The sequence below is a fragment of the Petaurus breviceps genome, unplaced genomic scaffold, assembly GCF_028583685.1.
Source record: "Petaurus breviceps papuanus isolate PSGF00001 unplaced genomic scaffold, PetGlider_PUasm1.0 90740, whole genome shotgun sequence".
Classification (NCBI taxonomy): domain Eukaryota; kingdom Metazoa; phylum Chordata; class Mammalia; order Diprotodontia; family Petauridae; genus Petaurus; species Petaurus breviceps.
The window spans coordinates 593,314-613,782 of record NW_027187330.1 but is presented as its reverse complement, the minus strand read 5'-3'; the positions used below and the strand labels follow the sequence as shown (position 1 = coordinate 613,782).

General features: G+C 38.2%; 1 protein-coding gene across 1 annotated transcript in view; it reads right to left on the bottom strand.

The window, feature by feature from the left end:
• The window catches only part of CC2D2B (coiled-coil and C2 domain containing 2B), a 131,065-nt gene that overhangs the window by 59,288 nt on the left and 51,308 nt on the right, over positions 1–20,469 (bottom strand). Inside the window, 7 exon segments of the mRNA XM_069067095.1 lie at positions 2,991–3,129; positions 4,779–4,923; positions 5,354–5,504; positions 7,543–7,720; positions 12,904–13,022; positions 13,255–13,354; positions 15,416–15,556. Coding sequence (XP_068923196.1) covers positions 2,991–3,129; positions 4,779–4,923; positions 5,354–5,504; positions 7,543–7,720; positions 12,904–13,022; positions 13,255–13,354; positions 15,416–15,556 — 973 coding nt within the window.

The window sequence follows — 20,469 nt, the reverse complement described above, 5'->3', positions numbered from 1 at the left end:
CTTCACCAGTGGACAGTATTCACTCTCTGTCTGCAGGACAGTCTCAGGAGCTCTTAGCCAACAGCCAGGTTCCAGGACTTCTTCAACAGGACTGTCTTTCACCAGTGGACAAGTCTGGCAAAACAACATCAAAACAGACAAAGTACCAGCAAAACAGCCATGTCTCCTCAGTCCTTGGCAGCCCCAGGGGCAGGTCTCAAAAGTCCAGGGCGATTCAAAGTAGCCTTCAGCAATCCTCTCAGTCTCTCTCTCTGCTTCCATTAGGGTGCTGCTTCCAAAAAGTTCTTCTGCCTCTCTCTTGTCTCTCCAAATCTATGTCAACAGCTCCTCCCAGTTCAGGACTCTCTTTTCACAACAACAAGTCCATCCCACAGGTGGGATTAACAAGCTCTGGGTTTTAACACAATCAATTTGAAAACCAAGCCAATACAGGGGGATCTTTATATTCCATTACTATCACAACTTTGAAAGAAATAAAATATGGAAAATGCTTCTATTAAGGTATTTTAAAATAGCCACTGAGCTTCTTGGGGGTTATTAAAGGTTTTCATTATAGTTTTTTTTCAGATCTTTTCAGATATTTTTCCTTTTTAGATCATTTTGATTTTTTTCAAACTATGGCTCATATTTTATGATCATTTCCTTTCCAGAACTGAGTTACTTGGTGTCATATTTATTTAGTTTTCAAGTGGCCCCAATTAGTCTATTTAGGTGGCCTCTACCACCTGAATTGTGTAAAAAATTAAATTTATATTCTAGACCCAGATTACTCTGATTACTGTTATTAAGTAGGTGGTTCACATTATCCTCCTATAATAAATTTTAATGAGTATTGCTAATAAAGATGTGTGAAGTCATGTGATGTTTTCAAAAATATAGGTAGAAATTAGATTTAATAACAAAGGAAGGGGTGAGTGAATAGCACCATTTTATAAAATTAAGCTGAACAGATTATACTGGTGGGACAGTGATTATTCCAACCACAATTCAATGGCAAGGTTTCTTAGATACTTTATATCTGTGATTTCATCAATATGAGTACATCTTTCACCAGTGAAGGGATTTAGGATTGACAGAAACCTGCAAGGTCATCTAGTCCAACTCCAAATGTTAGGGGAGCAAGTATTAGAAAAAATATATTTGTCCCATCGAAATAACTGACAGCTGTTACTATATGCCTTGATGAACAGTTTTGCTCCAAGTACTGTCGGGAGGTTAATCTGTCTCTCCACAGCATTTTCAATTGAAGTTCAGCCCTAAATCACCTGCAGCTCCAACAATCATCCTCTGTCACCAGAGTCTCATGATCCAGAGACAGTGAAATGTTGTTTTCTTCATTGTTATGTAACTGAAAGCTATCTGGGCTTCTGCCACCTTTGCTCTTTTGGTGCCAGATATCAGGAAGTGGGATGAGGGAGGTATTTTGGTGAGGCAGGCCCTTCCTCTGAAATCACACAATCACACCATATATGTCTCTTATACCTCATGTCTCTCCCCAGTCTATTCCATCTTCCACTCAGGCACCAAAATGATCTTCCTAAAGTGATTACAGGTCTGACCATGTCACTTCTATTCAATAAACTCCAGTGGCTCCCTATTGCCTTCAGGATAAAATATAAAATCCTGTTTTTCTTTTAAAGCTTTTCATAACCTGGCCCCGTGCTATCTTTCCAGTTTTCTTATACTCTACTCCACTCCACATATTCTATGATCTATTAACTCTAGTCTGCCTGCTAGTCCTCACATAAAACCTTATGCATTTTCACTGGCTGTCCTCCAGACTGGCATTCTCTCCTTCTTCACCTCTATCTCCTGGCTTCCCTGACTTCCTTACAGTCTCAGTTAAAACACTACCTTTTCCAAGAAGCCTTTCCCAGTGTTCCTTAATGTTCATGCCTTCTGCCTGAGATCACTACCAAGTCATCTTGTATACATCTTGTTTGTGCATAGCTGTTTGCATGTTATTTCCCAAGATTAGACTGTGAGCTCCTTGAGGGTTGGGGATGTTTTTGCCTTTCTTTGTATCACAAGCACCTGGTACATAGCTGGAATTTAATAAATGCTTAATGACAATTTGACTTCTCAGCATATTCATAAATGTACAACCATCTCGGATGTACTCCCCAGAACTCATTATGCAGGTTTATATATCTGACCTTCCACAAATAATTGCTGGTAACCATCCTCCCTGTTATTGAAATGATCCAGCTAATAATACCTCTTCACGCTCACTGTAAGCCCTTATCCTAGGCCTAGGATGATAGTCCCAAGAATACATTTTTGGAATTGGTTCTTTATATCCATCTACAAGCAACATCTTGGAATATCTGTCACTTGCCCTGTCACTATGCAAGTATACTCTTCCCTCCTCCCCCTCTTGATCTAGGAACAATAATCAAATCTAGTATTTATCACTGTTTCTGGAAAGGACATGGGCATAATTTACTGTCCTTTGACTCCAGTTATCATTTCTGTGGCTCCCCAGACAAAATCTCCTTTCCTTAGTTACCATGCCCCTGAATATGTTCTCTCTTTTGAGGGGAGGGACTATCTTATTTTTGTCTTTGTGACCCCAAGCCTAGTACATGGTAGGAGCTTAATAAGTGCATAATTCATTCATTCAACCATGGGATTCATAAAATTCACTGAATTTTAGAGCTGAAAAGGACCTTAGAGGTCATCCTAGTTTGATTGCCTCATTTCATCAATAAAGCAGCTTAGACTCACTGAGGTATTGCACCGTGACTAAAGTCAGATGGCTATTAAATAGTACAGCAGGAACTAGAATCCAAGTTTCTCGTTTCTAGTTCAGTGCACTTTCCATTCATTATGTGTCATTTGACTTTGGTGATTAGATGTGTTCCATCTAAAAATTCAGGGATATGTAAGTGGGTACTTTTTCCAATAATCATATTTTCTTTTGCACTGTTCCAGGGCAAGCATTGGAACACTTCCATATATTTCTAATCTTTATATTTGCTAAGACTTACCATTATGAATTCCATCAAATCTGAGTACTCTGGGTCATTTGGATCAATTCTGACTTCATTTGCCCATTCAAAGAGCTTCTGAGTATTAATGAGCCATGGAATTCCAGGAACACCTCTTGCACTCACATTCCTTAACACACTAACATATGGGAGAAACATAATACACATCATGTTTGTTTCCTGTATTTTTGCCACATATATGTACTGCTAACAATATAATTAATTACAGTATTTTATTTTTATGACAATAGCTTACATTTATATAGTACTTCAAAGTTTACAAAATTATATACACATATTATCACATTTGATTCTCACAACAACCTTTTGAAGTAGGTGCTACAGGCATTATTATACCTGTTTTACAGATGAGGAAACTGAGTCTCAGAAAGAGTAAGTGTCTCACCCATGACCACAAAGTTAATAATCATCATCAGAGATAGGATATTCTTTCCACTCTACCACATAGGCTCAAAACACATACTGAATACTCTGTGTGAGATTTTGGGCTAGGCAGGGAAAAACTCACCTAGTTCATATTTCTAGAGTACATTTACAAACTGCTTTCCTACCAAAAAATTAGTAAAGTAGGCACTATAGGAATGATACCCATTTTACAGATTCAAAGAGGTTAAAAAACTTGTCCAGGGTCACTTAGTGTCTATCAAAGTTGGGCTAGAAACGTAGGCCACCTGGTTCCAAATGCAGGTATATTCCACATACTTCTTAATACTAAGACTTCCTCAAAATATTTATTTAAGTACAACTAAGGTGCACTAAAATAGACTTGATAAAAATGCCAGCTGTTTTCATCAGGGTCATTAATAAAAATATTAAGAAGAATAAGACCAAGGACAAAGCACAGCAGCATGCTAAAGATCTCCCTCCTCCATGCCCCTTGGCCTCAAATGAACAGGCAAGAACAAAAAGGGTCTAATTTAACAAGGGAACATCTTCATCTCATGGATATTGTTCCCAAAGCATAGTAAAGCCAGTTTTGTTTTTGCAACAAAGGCATAATTAATGTATTGTTTACTACTAAATGAGGGGATTTACTATCTCTCCTGTCATATTTTTAAACTCTGATGATAGAAATTATAGGTTAAACTATATGAGCCTGGGTAACAGGAAGGATAGTGGTGTCTTTGACAGTAACAGGGGTACGTATTGTTTTCCCCAATGAGAAAATTGAAGTTCAGTGAGATTATATGACTTGCCCATGGATTCAAACCCAGGTCTTCTCACTCCAAATCCTGCAATCTTTTCCACAGCTCAAATTGCCATGGGCATTCCTCTGACAATTTAGCCTTTCCCAAATGATAACTTCTAACACAATGAATGTATCTTTGTGCATACCCAAAACACTTCTTTTATGTGACAGTTTGCAGAAATCACTGCCCTAATGTTGACATATAATCATATGAAAAGATCCATCGTCTTCACTTAGAATACCCATTTTTTCTTCCTCCTAAGTACAGGTTTCACTCAACACTATTTGAAGTTCAGATTGGGGAAGAAGAAAGAAGGATCCAGGTCTGAGGCAATAGTCAGAATAAGGCAAGGCAAGGAGAGAGTGATAGATGCCTCTGTAAATTCCATGGCTACCACTGGAGAATGAATTCATGCTTTGAGTTGTTCTAACGAAGCTGGAAGAGATTCCTTACTGAAGATTAGGAAACCAACCATCAATTCCTGCCCAAGATGGAGTGCTACCCTACTACATACATGAGCTTTAAGTAATACACTGTTGAAAAGTGATGTTACTTCTCTAACATAAAATCTTATAACCTGTGGCAGACAGAACTTAGTGACTGGGACATAGGTGTTAAAGGGATGCCATTTTCATCTAATGCCCATGATAAAGAATAGCTTAGTTTTCCAGATGTCAATAGGCAAAGTTCTTCTCCAGTCACATCAAGAAGAAAAGGCACATCTGTATGTCAAAAAGAAGAAAGAAAAGTGGGAAAAATTATTTCCCAATTAAAAAAAGTTTCTATAGTTTAAAATAAAAAAAAAAAACAAATAAGAGGCAGTTTAGAGCTTACATTTGGGAGTGAAAACTTCACACATCTAGAATTAAGGAACTTTACTAAGGACATGCTTCTCTTAGGTCAAGAGCTACAAGTTTCCCTTTAGTTACTATTGTGAAACACTGAGATACAGTCTCAAACTGGGAGCACAGAGGACAGGTAAACACTTGGCTGTGCAAGCTAGAACAAATTACTGTGCTATTTCTCTGGCACCAGTACTTCCTCTATCAACACATATCACAATACCTCAAGAATTTAGTAGAGGGTCTTAAGAAATTGTTGCCACAGCAGTTTGAAAATACAAAGAGAAAATGCAATTTGAATTGAACTCACTGCTTCCTACTTCTCCAAATGCAGGTACAGCTAGCTTATCACAGCTAAACTCTGCCTGTTCCAAAACAGTTTTGCTTTTCAGTGCAGTGTTGATGGGTATAGGCAGATATATTTTGGCCAATATGCTTGTCCTTTTACTTATTTCATAAATCTAAATATAAGACAAATGAAATCACACAGGAAAGAAGTAATTTATAGCTGGAATATTAACATAGAGCTAGACAAAACCTTAGATCATCTAGACCAAAGGTTCTCAAACTTTTTGGTCTTGGGGACCAAAAATTCTTAAAAATTCTTAAAAATTACTGACGACCCCACAGGGTTTTTGTTTGTGTGGGTTATAGCTATTGCTATTTACTGTATTTAAAATTAAAACATCTTAGTACTATTGTGATAATAATTTTGACCACATGGATGTCCTGAAAAAGGCCCCATGCTCCACTCTTGAGAACCACTGGTCAAGACCAAACCTTTTTTTAAATAAGGAAACTGAGACCCCAAAAGTTAAAATGACTTGGCCAAGGTCACACAGCTAATTGCTCGCTGTGCCAGAACTAGCACTCTAGTGTCCTAGTAGTTAGTCAAGTGCTCTTTCTACGATGCTACATTGCTTTAGAACACTCCAGATACATGTTCATGAAAGAAGGATACTATTACATTCATTTACCTGAAGCTTAAATAATTTCTGCATCGTGCACTAAAAAAAAAAAAAAAACAAAACATTAGATTCGATCCTTTGAAAACATAGGTTTGAGTTTTGACTTTGTTGCTTAATAGCTTCATGACTTGGGGAAAATCACTTAACCTTTCTATGCCTCAGTTTCCTCTTCTTTAAAATGGAGATAATATTTGAAATATGAACTACATAGTGTTGTTGGGAGAATAAAATAAATAAACATACAAGGTGCTACATAAGTGTACATTGTTATTCCTGACTTAAAACAACAAAAATTGATTTATGGATTAATTTTAATTAATGTTATTAATTACTAATGTTCAAAACCATTAATGTTGTAGGGATACATTGACTAAATGGAACTTTCCAGTATTAAAATATCGTTTTTTTTTTTAACCTATACTAGCCATATATCTGCATCCAGAGAAAAAAAGCTTGCCATTCAATCATTCATTCATTCAATCAACAAGGATTTACTAAGACTCTCCTCAGGCTGTGTGCTAGATCTAAGAAATACACAGTCAACCCTCTCTTCTATCCCCAACCCTAAAGGATTTTACATTCTATGGCAAGTCAATAGATGCTTAGTAAATGTTGATTGAAAAATGAATAATCATCTTTAATGCCTTCCTACATAACACAAATTAGGTCCTTAAAAAACTAAATTTAATTTAATAAATATTTATTGAATGTCTACCATATAAAAGGAAACTAAGTTTTTAAATAGCAAATGGTGGATTTGTATGCATACATTATGCCTCTACAGAAGAAAAGCAGTGGATTATCAATACCCTGGATTATCAATGATTAGAGAGATTTTCTGGGATGATAAGAGAGTGGTAGTTGAAATAAGGAAAATAAGTCCAGCATATGATTCAACAAAGCAATTGAAACTTTAAAAGCAAAAGTAGAGGGATTCAAAGAAATATTTTTATTTCTGTTTATGACAAGTTCCTGTGTCATATTTTTAATCTTCTTTCTCCTTCTCCCCCTAATTTAAGGTCTAATCCCTCTCCAATCATCAGTCCTTCCCACTCAATCTCCATTCTTTCCCATTCCTCTTTTATTTTCTTCCCTTGGCAAAAAAAAACCCCTGAAGTTTATAGTTATGGTGGGGGCAGACTTTTACTACACTTATAATTGTTACAGTATTTGTATTCACATATAAAACGATGGCCTTCCTCCTCCGCGGTGGCTGAATAATAATTGAATCATAGAACAAATGAAGCGGTTTACAAATAGCATGAGGAACTGCCATACACTGCATATCAAATCAGTTTTTCCATACATAATGGTAAATAATAATTAACATTTATATATTATTTTATGTGTATTATCTCATTTCCTAAAAGGCTATTTTAGTAAATCTTTATACCACAGTTATACTCACAGATCAGAATAAACTTGTATTATAAAAGAGATTATATATAAAGATGTCAAGAACAGTTATAGCGAGTAATTTTAAAAGTACATTTGTAAAAAGTAAAGCGTTGAAGAAATTGCAGTGACATACCTCTAAGCGAATAGTTTCAGGCCAGTTGATTAACTGAATATTGAAAATCTGTTGAAACATGACTTTAAAATCCATCTGCAGGGGAGATGCTGAAGTGCAAGAAACCTGTTTATCATTGTAAAATATTTTAATGAAATATTTAAGTTTTTGAACTCTGGCTCTCCTCCTTTGTTCATGCCTAAAAATTTAAAAGTAAATAAACATTTAATTCACCCCAGGAAAGTAAAATGGATGCAAAACAGTTCCATTCAATATTTACCCTGACAGAACAACATATGACTGTCCTGTCACTATAGGGTGCACATTATTATGTATTTTAAAAACCAGACATTTACTTGAATACAGGTTAGAATTTCTACTATCTACTTCAGAACTTCGAGGATCTATGATGCCTTCAGAATAGGTACACCCCAAGCCTGAAAAACCACTGCCGCCAATAACTTCTGGAATCATCACTTCCAGGACAAAGGACTAGTGAGGAGCCTTTCCAAATTTAGGCAGACTGGTTCTCTGGGACACAGTCTGCCACCCAACATATACTTGAAGCCTTTCTACCCTGGTATATAAAACTTATTCATTTCAATCAAATTGAGAGGAGATCAATCTAAATTAGTGTCAAAAAAAGTAAATTGGGTTTTATTGCTTCCAAGAATATTCATTCATTCAAGTCATATCTTCCAGAGGCTATTATAGTATTTGCCTAACAAATGCCTAAAAGATCAATGTGGAGAGAAAGGAATAGGATGAGCCATCAAGTTGGAATTCTAAAGGATTTTCTTACCAGGTTAAAAACATACACATATACATATGCATACACACACACACACACACACACACACACACATGAATTTATTTGGCAAGAACTGACAGTAACACTCTGACAAGATGTGTAGTTCCATGACAGTGCCTGGCACACTTGCTTACTCATTTTTCAGTCCTGACTCTTTGTTAATCCCTTTAGGATTTTCTTGGCAAAGAAAATGGAGTGGTTTGCCATTTCCTATTTCAGCTCATTTTACAGATGAGGAAACTGAGGCAAACAAGATTAAGTGACTTGCCCATGGTCATAGTTAGTAAAGATCTGAGGCTGGATTTGAACTCAGGAAGATGAGTCTTCCTCACTCCAGGCCCAGCACTCTATCCACTGTGCCACCTACTGCTTCTTATTGTTGGAGAACTATTATTATTTTATTTTTAAAAGCAACTGGGGTTAAGTAACTTGCTCAAGGTTACATGGCCAGTTATTTTTTGTGTGGGTGCCAAGTATTTGAGGCCAGAACTGATCCTGGATCTCCTGATGCCAGGGCCGGGTGCTCTTACTCACTGTGCCACCTGGATGCCCCTGAGAACTATTATTATTGACTGAATGTGTAAAGTATTTTTCTCTTGTAAATATACAATGAAGGCAGTTATAAAAAATTGGTGATGGAGGCAGCTAGGTGGCGTAGTGAATAGAACACTGGCCCTGGAGTCAGGAGGACCTGAATTCAAATCTAGTCTCAGACACTTAACATTTACTAGCTGTGTGACTTTGGGTAAGTCACTTAACCCCAATTGCCCTGCCTTCCCTGCTCGAAAACAAACAAACAAAAAAAAAACCCCAAAAACTGGTAGGGGTCTTCTTGAGAATGAGAAGCTAGGGAAAAGAGCAGAGTGGTTCTCATTTATTGAGTGTATAACCTGTTTCTTATTTCAACTTTACCAATGACCTTAAGACTAAATTGGAATTGAAGATGGAAAGAGTCTAGTGGAAAGTCTGTTAGAGGAAAGATTTTGGACAATGGAAGAGGAACTATCTCATTGTATATTTTGTTGAATGTATAAAAAGCCAGGGATACTCGAGCTCTCATAAGGATAATCCAGATCTCATTATTACTTTGTTGTTGTTGTTGTTGTTGTTGTTGTTCACAGAGTCTTGTCCAACTCTGTGACCCAGTTTGGGCGGGAGAACTTACCTCATGGAGTCCCTTTTTTTGGATAGTGCTTCACTATCAAAACAATGCCAATTATTGCAGATGTCAGAAAGGACACCATCCCATGCTAGGGTCCCTCCCCTATCACAACTCTGATGATACAGACCACCACTATTCTTTTCCCTTCCTGAGAGTTTCCTTTTTTCCCTATTTGCCTCAAAATCTCCTCCCTGGATCCATGCCCCCCAATTTCTCCAGGTATCTTGCCCTTGGAAGTTCCAAATCTGCCCTTCCTGATGTAGGATGAGTGGACTTTCTAAGTAGCAAATTCCCCAGGCCACACCCAGAACAAGATCCCTATCTCCCCTTCATAGACCATCTCTGTTCATCCATAGGAGCATTCATCAGTGGAACCCCCTCCTACCACCAAAGAAAGGCCTCCTTCCTTTCCCCCTTTTTCAATCCCTCCTTCTTCCTCTTCACCATTCCCCTTCAGGCTCTTCTTTTGCTGAGACCACAGGGTTCACCTTCCTCTCATTGCTACCATCCAATTTTACCTGGGCACATTTCTATCCCTCTCCTCCTCTCCCCTCTTTCACATACCCTTCCATGTTGTAAGGCAGTCCCCCTCACAAAAAAAAATACAAAAACCCCCAAATGCTGATTCATCTATAAGCAGGGTACTGCCAGGTTCTGTCTATATTGCCCCAGGCCCATTGCATCACTTACACCAATGGACTTCTGCCTTCACCCCTGTCTTCTTGTGTGCATTAAGAAAGAAGTCTCTTACTGGTCTCTCTGCTGTTATTCTGTTGTTGCTGCCATCCTTGGCTGTTGTATTTATTCAATCCTACTGCATTTCTGTTTAGTGTTCAAGAAACAAATAATTTCTTCAGTTCTGGTTTTCTTTCTAAAAATATTTAGAACACCTCTTTATCACTGAGCATACATCTTATTTTCATTTATAGTTCAGTTCAGATTTACAAGGTGGTTCACCCTGAGCTGCATCTTGAGCTCCATTGTTCTTCAGAACACATTATTCCATTCCCTCCTACATTTTTCAGTGGGTGAAGAATAGTCCTGTTTTCAAATTTCCCCTCCTTTGTATGTGAAAGTGTTTTTCTTGATTTCCTGCAAAACTTGTTTTTTAATCGAATTGTTAAGTTTAACCATTCTGTGACATCAAATTCAGCGGCCTCAGTTTTGGTTGTTTTTTTTTTCTTGAAAGCAGCATGTGAATTCTTTCAATTGATATTTTATTTTCTATATTCTGAAGTTCTGAGAAGTTGTCTTCTATTTTTTTCATCCAATCATGTTTTTCTGGGAGACAGATAATCTTTAAGTTGTCTCTACACAGCCTGTCTTCAAGATGAGTATGTTTTGCTTACAGAATGAGCACATATTCCTTTAATATCATTGCTTATTTATCTTCTAGATTCTCCTTCACTTCTGCATATTTGCATTCCAAATCTATTTTTCTCTGTTTAGTTTCTTTGGTGAAACTTACCATGGCAGATTCTAGTTTTTCTATCCTATTTTTGCCATGTAGGCCATAAATTATGCTCTCATAATTCTCATTTCTTTTTTGAAGCACTCAGAAACAGTCTGTAGTGGTTCCATATTCTTCTCACATTTCACAGGGCCCTCTCTCTCACCAAATGTTGGATCATTTTCCTTTGGTTTGAAGTATTTATTCACAGAGGCCTGAACTCATTTACTAGATCTGGAGGTCATGTTTCCTTGTGTTGTTAATGTTTTCTTTGATCATTTATCTGCTGATGTTCAAGGTCTTTGAGTTGCATCATCCTGAGATCTTGGTAATTTAAATTTACACTGTCCCCTCCCCCACTCTTTGATGTCCCTCTATTATTCACTTTCTAACTCTCTCCCTTCTAATGGTTTCTTTGAGGGTTAGGTCTCAGAAATTCAGCCTTCCTCTCACCCTAGGCAAATAACAATTCACCAGCTGAGGTCTTTCTCCCAAGTGACTTTGGGGTACATAGAAATGGCCCTAACTGGATGCTTAGTTCTTTCCCTTAGGTTTAGTGATGGGCTACATAGACACTGACCCTCACCCCAAACACACACACACACACACACACACACACACACACACACAATGTCCTTTCCCAGTTTCCTTTATCCCTTAGTCCTCTGGCAATTCAAATTGCTGCTGCAATAGTATTATAGGTTTTCTGTCCTGCACCAGAGCTGGTTCTATGGGGTTGTTTCCTGTGGTACTGGTTATCATAGCTTCTGTAGCCTAGAACTGTGGTCTCCATGGTGCTGGAAAGAGGTCAGATCAAAGGGTAGGGGAAGATTCACTTATGTAGCATCTGAATCTCTGCTCTCAGCATCTGTTACTTTTCACTCTATCAGTCTCAGCTAGAAGTTTTACTTCTCTCTCAATTCCTCTCAACTTGTTTTTGGTAGCCAGCTAATTAACTGAACTGCTAATATATTTTCTGCCAGACCAGGTACCACCATGATCACTTCTCCAAGGAGTGCCTTTCTTCTTCTAGTCTGAAGTTTCCATTTCCTAGACAATACCTCCTGTGCTACTTGAGATAGCACTACATGGCAATTCAACATCTAGGCCTACCTACAATCAGGCCTGTTTTGGAGGATCTGAGGTCTCAAGGTAAATATATTTTCTAATTGGGTAAGTTTGTGCTTGCTGAATAGAACACTGGGAAATATTGGTCTTCCCCATTCTGTCCCTTGTTCCATATAAAAATAGGGGGATGGAAGGTTGGAGATGGTTAGAAGAGAAACCACAGAATGTGATTTGCCTTAAATTCTGAACAACCTTCAGAATGACCTAACATGACCTTCTCTTAGCCTACTTCTTGCACTCTGGAGATCATGACCTCCAACAGTCCAGTTCCAGAGTCCCCTCATGCTTAACCCTTTCTCTGCTACATGTTTTCCATTAACTAAACTGTGAAGGAGAAGTAAATGAAGGAAAGGAAGAAGATCAGAAGTCAAAAAGGAATGGAGGGAAATTCAAGGAAGCATAATTACACTTCATAACTACACTCAGATGGCTGCAAATCATGAGGGTCCTGAGCAACTACTTAAATTTTCTTTGTCATTTGTAAATCTAAAAGGATTAGTGTGTTAAATAGATAAAACGTATGTGAATATACTGTTGAAGAAATAGGAATGGAAAGTTGTGGTAGAGAAGAGAAGTCATAGATTGACAATACTTTTCCCATTTCTTCTATGAGGGATCTTTTCTAGAGGAGCTAGGAAGTTTTTAACCAGTAAAGATAGTTTAGTGTCATTTTTTCCTGTACTTTTATTCATCAACAGTCTGAACATAGTAAAAAATCCCAACAACAACAGCATACTAAAAGTGTGGAATAGGATATGGAAAAATAATCTAATTAGTTCTGAGAATAAAAGAAATATTATAAAATAAACTTAATCATACAAATTAGCTTACACAGAACACTTGTACAAGTTTGTTACTTCTGCAGTCAAAGAAAGATGTGGTATTAAAGTGGGTTGTTTTATGCTTTCAAATTCTGTTTCTTCAAACTTTGTTGTTAAATATGAAAGACCCTGAAAATCAGCAAACAAAGTTTTCATAATTCATAATATATGATTATAGTTTTTCTAGTATGATGACTTTTCTATTTTAATTTCCTGGATTCAAGAATGAAGTATTTAAAATTACATTTCTCATGATCTACAATATTTATTTTAGATATTATTTTCCTCTACTAGCCAACAATGAACCATTTTGGCTAGTGAAAGTGAAAGTTTAATTTAACTTCTTTTAAAACATGAGTACCTCCTGCTTTTCCCCAATCTTAGAGTCTTCTCCTTTGGACTTTTCTGTTTCAGACACTTTTGTTAGTTCTTCTTGTTCATCAATTATATTCATTTTTAACCTAGTTGAGCATAAATAAAAATATTTAAAATATTCTAACTAGAAAAAGTACTTACTAGAAAACTAGAACTTACTAGAACTAGAAAAAGAGACTTACAAAACAAATATTTTATAAAAAATAGTTGTACATTTCATGTAAATAATCACAGCTAACTAGCATCTATCTATTACTTTAAGGTTTGCAAAGTTCTTCATATATTATCTTACCGGTGCTTCACAAAAACTGAGGAGATACTTCAAGTATCCTTGTAGATAAAAAAGCTTAGATTTGGTGAAATTACATGACTGTCCTATAGTCGTAAGGCTAGTAAATTTCAAGTTAGAATTCATATCCAAGTCTCTTGTGCCAGCCCTCTTTCTGCTGTTCTACCATGAATATGATGTACTTATTGGTTAGACATTTTAACATCAGTATTAAAAGAAGCCAGTGTAGAGCAGTGAGAAGAGTATTGGATTTAGAATCAAATGAGACTTAGGGCCTGTTTCTAACACTTATGAACTGTATGTGACTATGGGTAAATCACTTAGTCTTCCTGAAACTCAGTTTCTTCATCCTTAAAATGGGGATAATAATATTTATAATACTAACCTCATGGGTTTATTGTGAGAGTCAAATACAAATGTATATTTAATGTACATAGAGCATCTTTCTAACATTAAATTTCTATATGTCATAAGTTATTATTATTAATAATAGTTCTAATATAAGGAATGGTTACTAATCCACAGAATACAATAACTTATAGGTAAATATAAGCAATGTTCTTTCCTAAAATTTTTAAATTTTGAGCAGGCAGTTAACTATTACATGAGAAAAAAGAAACTATAACAGTGAAATAACACATGAAGTCTTTAGTATTAGCATATAATTAATGACATGCATAATAATTATGGAATTACATGGAAACTAGGTATAATAAAAGTTTGAGGAAAAAAAGATTATTTAGGAAGTATTTTACTTAATGGTATAGAGAAAGGCTTCCTTAGCAGTCTGGTAATTCACTAGATGGATTAAACTGAACTTCTGAGGGAGTCAGTTCAATAATAGCATAGCTATAGGCTATTAGAATATTTAGAAACCATAATAAAGCTACTAAATTGTGGGGAATCTTCAGAGACCCCAAGATGATTTCCAAGAACAAAATCCTAAGAAACATACGTTGGCCTACATTGTCCACAGGAGTTTCACTTCAGGACTAAGCAGGTCCCAAAGAGATCCCTCAAATAAGTGTCTGATTAGTTCCAAAATCCTTTAAAACTAATTGGGATTTGTGGAGAAAGTGGATCTAGAATCTTCCCCCCACATTACCCTTGGCCTGGAGCTGACCTAGCACTCAGATGGTTGCTTGGAGTGGTTAAGAGGCCAAAGAGCACTTAACAACTCTATCTATACCACATTAGGATTTAACAGATTAATAGGTAGTGGAAAGGAGAGTGCTTTAAGCCATCAGTCATAAGGTTGTTAAGGACAACGAACATAATCCTTAATGTTAGTGTCTTCCCTCTCAAATCATCTCTTAATGTTAGTGTCTTTCCTTTCAAATCATCTCTTATTTATCCTATATACGTATTGCTTGAACATAGTTGTTTACATGTTGTCTCTCCCATAGGATGTGAGCTCCTTGAGGGCAGGACTGCTTTTTGCCTTTATTTGCATCCTCAGTGCTTAGCACAGTGACTGGCACATAATAGATGTTTAATAAATGCTAGTTGACTCACTTTTACCTTGACTAACAACCTAGCACTAGTTCAATGCCACTAATGTCAGAGACAGATACTGAAGGAAATGCCATTCCCCTAAAGAAGTCAGGTGACTATTACTTCTGCTGACTCATTTTTCTAGAATTTTTCCCTTAAAGTTCTTAAATGAGGGAAAGATGGGAAAGTGATAAAAGATCCAACTATCTCTCCATCACCATCACAACAAAGAATGTATCAGTATGCCAAGGGTTTTTCTCTCCATTGCCTTCACTGAAACCATGAGTGGATCTAACCTGGGTGGATCCCCAGTCACTTCTGTATAGTTATAGGAACTATGAAAACAGATGTGATAGTCACTCACCTTTGAAACTGCAACTTTATAGGTGTGCTTATAAATCCTTGCCGCTGGCGGAGAACCTTAATTTGTTTCCATGTATTCAGCATATTATGCAGTAGAGATACATCCTTTTTCCGTTCCAAGTCATAGAGCTGCTTTGTATTACTATAGTAATAATAATATTAATAAGAAGAATTAGTCTTATTTACCAACCCTACAGGAGACTTCTAGAAAGGAAAGGTGCCAAAAGGTAAGGAGGAATACTGACAGAAGAAGTGGGAGAGCACACACTTTAGCCTTAATGCTTTTTTCAGAATACCTTCCCCTGCATGTATGTAATGACTAGCTGGTGCTTCACAAACTTACAGGGAGAAAAGTGACCAAGTGTGAACCCAGAAATGCCAAAATCCTGCTCTAATTTTTTTTCTTGTACTTTTTTGTTGTACTTTGTTACCCCATCATTTCCTCAAACCCAGAGGAAAAAGTTGGACCGTTTCAAACCTGAAAAGCCCATGATGACCCTCAAGAGTACTAACCATCCAAATCTTCTTATTAATCTAAAGGACCTGGGGCAGGGGAAGTGGATTAGACCTAGGGGACTTACAGTGATCCATTCCAGTAAAATTCTCAGAATGGCTGATCTATCCCATAGATGAAGGCCCCCAGAACCACTCCTAAACACTTGGGACAGCAGCAGGAATACCTAAAATACTCCGGGATCTGATGTGGATCAGTGGCCAAAATGTCCATTTTGAGAAAAGAGCATGTACAATAATATCCATGATTTATTAGCATATCACATGACCACCAAATTTCTTTTTTTTTTTCAAGTGAACAAGCATTTATTAAGCACCGACTATGTACCAGGTACTTTAGTAAGCACGGGATTTACAAGGAGTGGTCAGCATAGTCCCTCCTTTTTTTTTTAAATTTATTTTTTTAATGCTTAATTAACTTCTAATTTACATCATTCGTTTCCACCAGATTTTGAGTTACAAATTTTCCCCCGTTTTTCCCCCACCCATCCCCCCAAAACAGCAGTCCCACAGGATATCCCCACCTCCAATCTGCTCTCTCCCATATTTTCTCCCATACCCGTTTCAACTTTTCCAGTGGATCTCTATGCCTCAGTGCCTGTATATCTTTTTTTTCTTAATAACATGTAAGATGGTATTAATAATAGTATATATACACACACACACATACACACACACACATATATATATATATATATATATTTGAATATTTGATTTTAAAACTTTCAATTCCAGATTCATTCCCTCCCCCCCAGACTGCCCTCCCTTCCATCATTCCCCCTCACATCCCCCCCTCCCCTATTCTCCTGGAGGGTGAGATCCCCTATTTAGTGTGTATTTCCCTCCCTCCTCAAGCCAGATTCAATAGGAATAAGGTTGACCCATTCCCTTTTGCCTTCCTATTCTTCCCCTCCATTGTAACCATTTTCCCTTGCCTCTTCTGTATGAGATAGTTTGCCCCACTCTGTCTCTCCCCATCTCCTCTCATTATATTCCTCTCACCTCTTAATTTCTCCTTTTAAGTATCATCCCTTCCTGTTAAATTGGTCCCGTGCCCTCTATCTATGTATACCTGTAAACGTATATACACACATTCACATATGTATTCATATGCCCGCATACCCTCATATAAAGACATATATATATATTTCTAATCCCTTCAACTACTGAGATAAGTTTCATAAGTTACAATTATTGTTTTTCCATGTAGGAATGTTAATAGTTCAACTTTGGCCAGGTGGCTTAGCAAGCAAGAGCACCGGCCCCAGTGCCGGGATGACCCGGATCAAATCCGGGCCCAGACACTCAGCACCGCACCCAGAAACAACAACTGGCCGTGTAACCCCAAGCAAGCCACTCAACCCCGATTGCTTTAAATAAAAAAATAATTCAACTTTGATAAGTTCCTTATGATTTCTTTTCCCTGTTTACCTTCTCATGCTTCTCTTGCTTCTTGTATCTGAATGTTAAATTTTCTATTCAACTCTGATTTTTTCAGCAAGAATGCTTGAAAGTCCTGTATTCCACTGAATGACCATATTTTCCCCTGAAACATGATACTCAGTTTTGCTGGGTAGGTGATTCTTGGTTTTAATCCCAGCTCCCTTGACCTCCGGAATATCACATTCCAGGCCCTTCGATCCCTCAGTGTAGAAGCTGCCAGATCCTAGGTTATCCTGATTGTGTGTCCACAATATTCAAATTGTTTCTTCCTGGCTGCTTGTAATATTCTCTCCTTAATCTGGGAATTCCGGAACCTGGCTATAATATTCCTAGGAGTTTTCTTTTTGGGATCTTTTTCAGGAGGTGATCGGTGGATTCTTTCAACCTCTATTTTGCCCTCTCATTCTAAAACATCAGGGCAGTTTTCTTTGAGAACTTCCTGGAGGATGCTTTCCAGGCTCTTACTTTGGTCATGGCTCTCAGGCAGTCCAATAATTTTAAAATTCTATCTCCTGGATCTATTTTCCAGGTCAGTGGTTTTTCCCATGAGATATTTCACATTGCCTTCTATTCTTTCATTTGTTTGGATCTGTTTAACAGCATCTTGATTTCTCATAAAGTCATTAGCTTCCATTTGCTCCAATCTAATTCTGAAGCAATGATTCTCCTCAGTGAACTTTTGAGATTCTTTTTCCATCTGGCAAATTCGACTTTTTAAGGCATTCTTCTCCTCATTGCCTTTTTGAGCCTCCTTTGCCATTTGAGTCAGTCTGTTTTTTAAGGTATTATTTTCTTCAGTCAGGCTGTTGACTCTCATTTCATAATTTTCTTGCATTGTTCTTATTTCTCTTCCCAATTTTTCCTCCATTTCTCTTATCTGCTTCTTAAGGTCCTCTATGGCCTGTAACCAGCTTGTATTTTCCTTTGAAGCTTTTGGTGCAGGAGTACTGACTTCACTGTTTTCCTCCTGTTCCATGCCTTGCTCCTTCTTATCCCCAAAATAGGAGTGTAATGTTGGAATCTTCTGTCTGCTTTGTTTCCTTTGCCTGCTCATTTTGCCACTCAATGATTTGACTTTTGGGCTTTTTGCCACAGTAGAACTCTGCCACCAGACAGGGGAGTTTTCGTCCCAAACGCTGGGGTTTTCTCAGCTGCCAGAGGTATTAGATGGGTGCCCTCTCTGAGGTCTCCACATGCTCTGGCAAGCTGTACACATACCCCAGGACCTCCACCCTGGACTGCAATCCAGATCCAAGCAGGTTAAAGCAAGAGCGATTACCCCTCAGACTGGTGCTTGGTCCCCCTACACTACGCAGGCCAGGAGCTGAAGCCGCCACGTGGTGCTGGCTGGCTGTGCTGGCGTCTCAGCGGTTTCTCGCCCTGGGGGTAAAAGCCACGCACTCCCACTTACTGGGTCCCAAAGTCCAGACTGCACTGGCCTCTCACCTTGTCCTTCGCATCTATGTATTGATAAATCTGGAAACAGCCACAGCTGCTGCTGATCTGGAGTCCCTCTGGCTGGCAGCTGGTCAGGCCCACCCTGGGGCTAAAGCCTCAGAGTGGTGCTGGGCTCGGCTCCCAGAGCGCTGCGCTGGCCGATTCCTGCCGGCCTGCCGGGGTGTCCTCGGTGGGAGGTTAGCTTCTCTGTGTCATTTTGTGGGTTCTGCAGCTTTAAAGTTTGTTTAGAGTCCCCTTTTTACATGGATTGGGGAGGGTGGAAGCCAGAGCCGCTGGGAGGGTCGTGCTTCTACTCCGCCATCTTGGCTCCGCCCACCCACCAAATTTCTATAAATTACCATTTGTGAAATTTCTCTAAAACACCCTGTGCTGATCTTAGTTGGATTTCTGTTTGATGCAAATAAATAGAACCTTTCTAGTATCCTTGTACCAAGCCTTGATCATTTAACCTCCCACCCCTGCCTTTTCCTTAGGCCTTTCCCTCTCCTTGAACAAAACTCTATTCTATAATGTTCCTGATAAGTACTCACATCTAGTCTTTCTGCTACCTCCGGAGGCAGCCAATTCCACTCTGGGATAACTCTGGGAAGTTTTTCTGGGAAGTGGGTAACTACTATATTGTTGATTTGTGTATGTGCCCTTGTTCAGTATGGGCAGAAGGAAAAGTCCACGAGAGAAAAAAAATACTAACTACTGAAACCTTTCCAGGCACAATGGGTGCTCTGAGCAATGCAGGAGAGTCTTTATTGATTCATATTGTTATAGCTTTCCAAAAGCAAAGAAATAGAAGGTGAATCCATACTAGGACTTGACAAAACAAAATTAGCTGTCTAGGAGGGGCTGGGCTGGCTTCTCATTGTCTTCTAGTATAGAGAATTTGAAAGGAAATTTCTTCACCAAGGGACAGAACCCAGAGTCATGAGGAAAATGGTCATATTCAAAGGGAGGCCAAAGGGAAGAGTAGCACTGCACCCAGGAGAATGAGTAATTAGTCCCTTGCACACCACCTAGTATCTCCTACTTCTCCCTTGCCATTATAGCCACTCCTGCTATAACTGCATGACTTACATTAAGTATAAATCTGCCTCTCTATAACATCTACCCAATTTCTCCTAGTTTTGTCCTATGAGAACAAGTAGAAAAAGTTGAATCCTTCTTCCACATGACAGCTTTAAAATACTTGAAGATAGTTCTTCCTAAGTCTTCTCTCCTCTAGACTAACCATTTCCAGTTTCTTCACCTGATCCTCCTGTTGAATGAACTGGGGACCCTTCACCATCAAACCAACATACCAAATGTGTACAGATAATACCGCAAATGTGGTCTGAATAGGGCAGCATACAGCTGGACTCTCACCTTCCTGGTTCTAAAAATTATACCTCTCGATACAGCCTAAGTTCACACTAGACTTTTTTGCTATCATATCACATTGCTGACTGATACTGATCTTGAAAGTCTCCTAAAACCCTCCATAAAGGCTGACAGTTGGTAACACTATGGTGACACTGAGGGTGATGCAAAGTTTGAATATGCCCTCATGGAGTTTAGAGACTAAAAGAAGTGCTGGATGATGGAGGAGAAGCTTCCTATATGCTTGACTCCCAAAACCTCTGGAAAAAAGAACATAAAATATAAATTCAT